General features: G+C 38.7%; 1 protein-coding gene across 1 annotated transcript; it reads right to left on the reverse strand.

The window, feature by feature from the left end:
• Positions 1–4,218: 4,218 nt before the first annotated feature.
• LOC111863306 lies at positions 4,219–6,319 on the reverse strand. The gene is made up of 2 exons (XM_023849505.2): positions 5,743–6,319; positions 4,219–4,719 (listed from the first exon to the last, which is right to left on the reverse strand). The coding sequence occupies exons 1-2, from the start codon at positions 5,854–5,856 to the stop codon at positions 4,528–4,530; spliced, it is 306 nt and encodes a 101-aa protein (XP_023705273.1). The 5' UTR covers positions 5,857–6,319; the 3' UTR covers positions 4,219–4,527.
• Positions 6,320–7,637: the final 1,318 nt, after the last annotated feature.

Here is a 7,637-nt window from a genome sequence, read left to right on the forward strand (position 1 = left end):
TTTCATACTTAAAATATTTTGCTATCAGATATGTATGGTCAATGACACAGTGAATAGAAAGATATGATGGAATTTTTTGATTAGTTTTTATGAGTCCTACAAGACCCATACATATACCTGCTCCATCTGTTGCCTGCTGTCTCTAATTGAGTTTTTGTACATCAGACCATGTATCACATTCTGGAAAGGTTTTCTGATTTCCTCTAAGAAAACTGACAACAGATTCCAGTCATTCAACAAACTTTTTTTGCTGATAACCATCTCAGAAGACAGCAGAAAGGTATATCATTAGCTTTGGCTTCAAGGTCCATTTCATCATGGAAAATTTTTAAGTTGTGATGGATCTTCACACTGAAGTGGATGAAATTGACAATTTATAGAATTGTTTGCATAACATTTTCATACTTAAAATATTTTGCTATCAGATATGTATGGTCAATGACACAGTGAATAGAAAGATATGATGGAATTTTTTGATTAGTTTTTATGAGTCCTACAAGACCCATACATATACCTGCTCCATCTGTTGCCACACAAGTTTATTTAGCAGTGTGTCAAGTACATTCTTACATCAGCATTCCTTGCTGTTCCTTTCAATGCTATGTTCTCTTTCACATCTATTTCTGTAGAAACATAATATAGAAACAGCATCTGCAGATTCATTAAAGGCCAAATGTTAGTAGATGATTTTTGTGATCTTTTGTACATTTTTCTGTCAAAATAATTACTTATTTGAAAAATATACCTCTCTGTAGTCTGACATGAAATATGAATTTTGTTATTCATCTCTGAAAATCTGAGTTACTAGGGCAAAAACTGAAATGAATTCAAAAGTGCTTTTGTTAACAGGATCTCAGTCAGTTACATGAACTTTTAGCAACAGCAGTGTTCACTGAAATAACAAAACTGGCTTTGGTTGTTGTGTTACTTTCTTTAGTGAATTATGAAAATAGCACTTGCTCGTTCTGTAAAGGTAAAACATAAAGATATCCCTGTGCTTAACTAATTAAACACTAAGCCAAGAAGGCGTTTGGAGGAGTGGGACTTCTGCATTCCTGGGATCCTTCTCTGAGTAACTCAATTGCCACATGAAGCACTTCAGATGTATTCAAGAATAATGATGATTGTTAGGAGGAAGATGAAGAAAATACTCTAAAAATTATAATATTTTGATAAACTGTGGTTATAGTCAGGAATTAAAATTTATTGTGTGAAGTTTTATGTCATTAAGATATTCTTCATTCCAGTTTTTGTTATATTCATTAACTCATACAAATATGAACATTTTTTTTTGTTGTTGAGTAAGAATTATTACTAGATGTGAAAATAATATTTATAACTGTGACGAAGCTTTCGAGATAAACAGGAATGTTTTCTTTAACAACTCCCATTTTTTCTAGCGTTTAAAATAAAAATTGCTTCAGTTTGTTATGATAAGGCTAATGTGGGGTGAGTGCAATACAGGCAGTGGATCATATGAGGCTCATGAGAAGATTTTGATCTGCAAACAGAATTATGTTTAATTTAGTAATGGAATCAGTAAATATATATTCCCAGAACCCAGGTTCTCACCTATAGTATTTACTTTGAGTTTCTTACCGTCCACCATGCAAAAATATCAGGATTTTAAAATTCAGTCCTTTTCAACATTATTCTCACCTATAGCTTGAGAATTCCATAGCCCTAGTGAATGAAAACATGTTTTAGTTGCTCTACCACAAAATTTGCCATTCTTTAATAGTAACCAAATAACTTGAGTAACATTTCTTGTTTGTAATAAATGATAAAAACATACTGCAAGAATGTTTTGTATTTGTGCTGTGTATGATAACTGTTAAATAATCGAAGGAACAAATACACTAGATTGTCTATTAAAAATATAGCCTGTGCTGTTAAAAGATGTGAATGTTGTATGACATCTCAAATGTACAGGAAACTGAATCATATTCATGAGCATTGTATTCTTGCTGATAGGTTCTTTTCTTTCAGTGTGTTTAATAAGAGTGTGTATGTATGTTTATTGTGTGTACAGATATGTATGTCTGTGGGCAAATTTTGTCAAAATGGCTGTGTACATATAGATTATAAGTGTACAATAAGATGTAACATGTAGAAACAGCATACCAATAAAAATGTATACTAAATTTAATTTGTATTTTATCCTAAGAAATTAATACTATTTGAGAGTGTTTTGAAGCATTGATACACAGAGAAAATTAAGCAAACATCTAGGTTTTCTCATCAGAAATCATGACAGAACCTTGTCTCTCAAATTAAAGGAGGAAAATAGACTGAGTCTGTGAATAGACTACTGAGGAGAATACGTGGACCTAAGAAGGGTGAATTCATATGACTCTGGAAAAAACTGTATATTGAAGAACTTGATAACTCCTACTACTCTGCAAATATTAGAATGAAGACATCAAGGACGGTGAGATTGGCAGGACATGTAATACATATGGGAGAGAAGTGGACTTCATACATGGTTTTGTAGAAAAATGTGATGGAAAAAGACCACTGGGGAGACCTAGATATATATGGGAGGTAATATCAAAATTGATCTTGAAGAAATAGACAGAAGGAATGGAGTGGATTCATATGGCTCACATAAACATAGTAATGAACCATCAGACTGCATAAAATATTGGGAATTTCTTGAGTGGCCAAGTATCTATTAGCTTCTCAATAAGGATTCAGCTGTATGGGGTCGGTTAGTTCTGAAAAAGTGTTATCACATTTACGAAATACTATATCCATGAATAAGCAATATCATATTTTCAGGTAATTTTACTACTTACATTGGTGTAATTACCTGTGGGAAACCCCACACACTAACCCGCAGCTTCGTCTGTCTAACAAAGAATTCAACTTCTGCTCAAGCTAAGTAATGTCACATCAAAGTCAAAGTCATGTTGCAATTGACGGTCAGTCAGTCTGACTGTCTTGGTGTCGGGCCCTGGCTAGGGCTCATGACCAGATATTATTTTTTCTATTCTATTCTATTCTATTCTATCTATTTTTAGCACCTGTTAGCACCTGCTCACGCTGGTTCCTCGCTCGTGGATTTTCTTCTTTTTTCTTATACCCTGAAGAAGGAGGCGATACGTTCCTCCGAAACGTCAGTTAACATAATATCTACATGGCGCCAAATCCCAGACGACATGCTTTCTTCAGAGTCGCCGCCGTGAAACCCTCAAATCTTAGACCCCTCATACACACACAGTTTGGCCTTGCGATCGACCTTACAGGCAAAACTGTGACAGTTTGGCCCCTCTCTTTCCTTCCCCATACACGCGCAGATAAACCGCAAGGCCACATGCAGTCTTCCATTTAAGGGCCCCCATACACACACAGTTTGGCCTTGCGATCGACCTTACAGGCAAAACTGTGACAGTTTGGCCCCTCTCTTTCCTTCCCCATACACGCGCAGATAAACCGCAAGGCCACATGCAGTCTTCCATTTAAGGGCCCCCATACACACACAGTTTGGCCTTGCGATCGACCTTACAGGCAAAACTCTTGACAGTTTGGCCTCTCCCTTTTCTTCCCCATACACCCGCAGATAAACCGGCAGGCTTCATGCCACAGTCAAGTCTTCCAGCCTATGTTGCCGAGTGCAGTGCAGTCTTGTTTATTTGTTAAAACATGTCTACAGTTGATGAACTGTTTGATATGCAGCTATCGCGTGTGTATTGCAAAAAGAAAAAAAGAAATGCAGACACAAGTTATAGACCAAACAGTGGTTAGAAAGAAGAAATCATTTCACTCAGATGGATTTGCTTCAAGAACTTAAATGTCTTCCAAAAGACTGGAGCAACTACCTGCATATGGATGAATGGATGAAAGTACTTACCTGGAACTGTTAAGTATTGTTTCGCCATACGTAAAAAAAAGGAGATACAAACATGAGAAAAGCGATCACACCCAATGACAGATTGACAGCAATGCTTCGCTATCTAGCTACTGGAAGAACCCTTGAAGACCTGACATTTTCTACTCGTATCTTTCCTCAAGCATTGGGAAAAGTGATTCCTGAGACCTGCAAAGCAATCTACAAAGTACTGAGGAAGTATTGCAACGTAAGTAAGTGAAACAAGTTTCTTTAAATATTTTTAATTTTACTACATAGTATATGAAAAGTGGGGGCAACATTGTAAATACAGGAAGATAAGTAAACTGTCATGGTATGCACATTAAAAGAGTCTCTCGTGCCCAATAGTTACTATAGCCCAGGCAGGAGTTAAAGAATTAAAGTAATATTGACCCGCCTCTCTAGTAGTGACCCATGCAATCATCGCGGCTAGAAACCGAAGAGATATTTGACTAAGGGCCAAGAGTATAGTATATTCCAGTACCCGTACTGATTGAAGAGTATCTAGAAAGCGATCCAAGCTCTGCTTCAAAAAGGGCGTCATTTATTAATGTCTCTGCATAAATCCTTTGTTCATTATTTCCTAATGCTCGTAATTTTGCAGCGACATATTTTGCAAATAAATCAAATTTGTCCTCATTTTTCACTTGAGCCAGTCAATCACCCACTGCAACAAGTATCTGATCATTAGCAGGCAGATTCATTTTATGTTTGAATGAACAGCCGTAGGAAGAGATGGGACCAGTGCTGATGTTTAGATCTGCATTTTGATTTGAAACAGAGGAGTGTGCTGAAATGCCTGGAGAGACTGACTTTTGTGTAATTTCTTGTCCTGTTTCTTCTAAGTCCTGTAAACAACAAAACACAAAAATAACAAGCATATTAATCTCCCTCTCTGTGTGTATGTGTCTCTCTCTTCCTCTCAGTGCCTTCTGTCATCTGTTTACAGTGCCCTACATCACAAGAGGAGTGGAAGAAAGTTTCTAAGGAGTTTGAAGATCGGTGGCAGTTTCCCAACTGCATAGGAGCCATGGATGGAAAACACGTGGCTATCACGCCTCCTCCAGGGACTGGATCATTCTTCTTTAACTATAAATATTTCCACAGCCAGGTTTTATTTGGGGTTGCAAACACCAATTATGAGTTACTATTTTTCAGTCTTGGATCAAATGGTCGTGTCCGATGGTGGAGTTTTTCAAAGCACAGACTTCTACAGGACACTCGAAAGTGGGAGTTTGAATGTGCCAAAGGAAACAATTGTTGCTGGGAGAAATATGCCTTTTGTTCTTGTAGCAGATGATGCCTTTCCACTGAGGAAAGACATCATGAAGCCTTTCAGCAGTAAGGTAAACACACCAGTCCGTAAGATACTCAACTACCGTTTGTCTAGAGCTCGGCGAATGATTGAAAGTGTTTTGGGTATCATTGTGGAGAGATTTTCGGTATTACAGAAACCCATCTCTATCATAGATTTGACTAGCGTCCGCCATATTGTTATGGCGTGTTGTGCCCTGCAAATTTTTTGCGCAGCAAGATTCAGAATCAGTACACACCACTGGAGTGTTTGGATGATGAGGATTTTGAAACTGGGAATGTTACACCCGGTTATCGCTGCAGTCAATTTATGGATCTGGAAAGACGACAGCAGTTTTTTCCTACCCAGGATGCGAAACTTGTAGGAGAGTTGTTTTTGGAGTATTTCAACAACGAGGGAAAACTTCCATGGCAAGATATGTTCTGTTTTTAAAAAGAGTACCTCCAGGCAGAAGGCTCTGATTCCGTACATATGGACAGAATTATTTAGTGTTCAGCACTGTAATCTATGATTTTTAACATGCAATAAAAATTTAATTTTTAATTACACCACTTACCTCTGTATCACTAACAAGACTTGAAAACCCGTTCAAGGCCTCTTCTTGGTCTACCAGGAACAACAAATATTTGTAGTAGCACAATTTCAGGCCATAGAGGCCTTCGCTACTCATTCCAGATTTCTTAGCTATCAATACTTTCTTCCGTTCCTACCTGAAACTGCTTCGTAGATTGTTGATCTTTTTCAACACAGTTTCCTTGTTAGCTTTGGGTTCAATTGTTTTCATTTTTTCCATCAGTGTTAAATAAGCATTCTCTTTCATCTTACCGTTGTGGTATTCTTTGCTCTTCACCTTCAAAATGCAAGGATGGCCACGAAATTCTTCGATAAACTCCACTAAAACGTCCTTCGACCATGTCGCCATAGCACAAAGTTTCAATATACCACGAGAAATGACCACAACGCGAAACAGTACGGAAGAACACGAGACAGCAGGAGCAACTGAGCGATTGGCCTGCCGGTATCGTCACACACGTACGTTCCGCCTGTCACGTGCTACGTCCTGCAGGCAGAACTGACGGGTTTCCTACAGGCCAACAGTCCAAACGATTGGCCGGCCGGCCGCGCCACACACGTCAGTTTTGCCTTTCAGTCTTCAACTGTGCAGGCCGAACGGGAGGCCAAACTGTGTGCGAATGGAGGGCCTAAATATCGCTGTTGTGGGTCCTCCTGCGGTAGTATTTCTTAATTGCCCATTTAAATTTTGCTCTAAATTATATTATGTATCATAACTTTTGAACTATATAAGATATAATTATGAATTTTTCACTGAAATCATCTTAAAAGTTTATTCTATAATCTTACCTTATAATATGAGCGCCCTGTATCTGAGCGATGGAAGCAAGTTGATTGGAATATGAGTTTCGTATTGAATTTCTTGAAACATACATCTAAACACAACCCTGCCTCACATTCACTACACCAGTAAATAGATTCTTTCCTTTTACCATGTTTTGCGCATACCACACATCTTTTTTAGGCTTTGCCCTTTTCCTTTGGCTGGAATACGCTCCAGAAAATATCGTTCTGTGAGTCTTTTACGCGGCGGCTCAACAGACGGACGGCCGTATACAGGACGAAGAACACCAGAACCGTGTTTTTCCACGAGGCCTTTTGCTAGTGAAAGTCTGAACATTAGTGCGTCCATGTTTTTGTTATTCGGGAGACACCGATATATGACCATTGCGTTATGTATTGCTACATTGAGTAGCCTCTTGAATAACTTCTGAAACCACTTAGTACTCTTCTTTCGTTCAAGCAAGTACGGCTGTAGCATTTGATACTTCAGTTCCACTCCTAGCATGTTTCTGTTGTAATCACAAACAACCAGGCTTTGTTTCTTGTTTGTCTGCTTTATTCACAACCACACGCATATCACCTTTGTGGTATGTTAATATCATAGTCACTTGGCCAGCGTAACTGTGAGGTCAGGCGTTCAATTTAGACTGACTGGCAGAGCTGCAGTATCTTGAATGTTATGGTTACACGAAGAGAGAGCGTATTCTTTTCACAACAGCCCAGTGCAATCGTCATCATGTTGGCGTGTTTCGTTCCATATTTATGGGCCTTCGAAATTAGGCTTACAGCTTGGCGTACGGTGTACGGCAAACCGCAGGTCGGATCATTTCGTGAAATCCTATTTCACCTCATAAAGGGCGTCGTCCACTTCTTTAAAGCTATGTGATATTCCAGTCAGTTTGTTTTAACACCGCTCTTTTCCAACCCGCCTTTGCTTGTATCGGGCAGTCGGAATGGTGCTATCCCTGCTACACCTGTTTCTACCTTAGGACAGTGTATGATGGCTACTGGAAGTTGCCCTCACAGATCAAACTAAGGAAGATCGGTATAGGTACGGGAAACTAGCTGGGTCGGTTTGCATGTGTCTCAGGGTAG

The sequence above is a fragment of the Cryptotermes secundus genome, unplaced genomic scaffold (assembly GCF_002891405.2).
Source record: "Cryptotermes secundus unplaced genomic scaffold, Csec_1.0 scaffold1324, whole genome shotgun sequence".
Lineage (NCBI taxonomy): Eukaryota > Metazoa > Arthropoda > Insecta > Blattodea > Kalotermitidae > Cryptotermes > Cryptotermes secundus.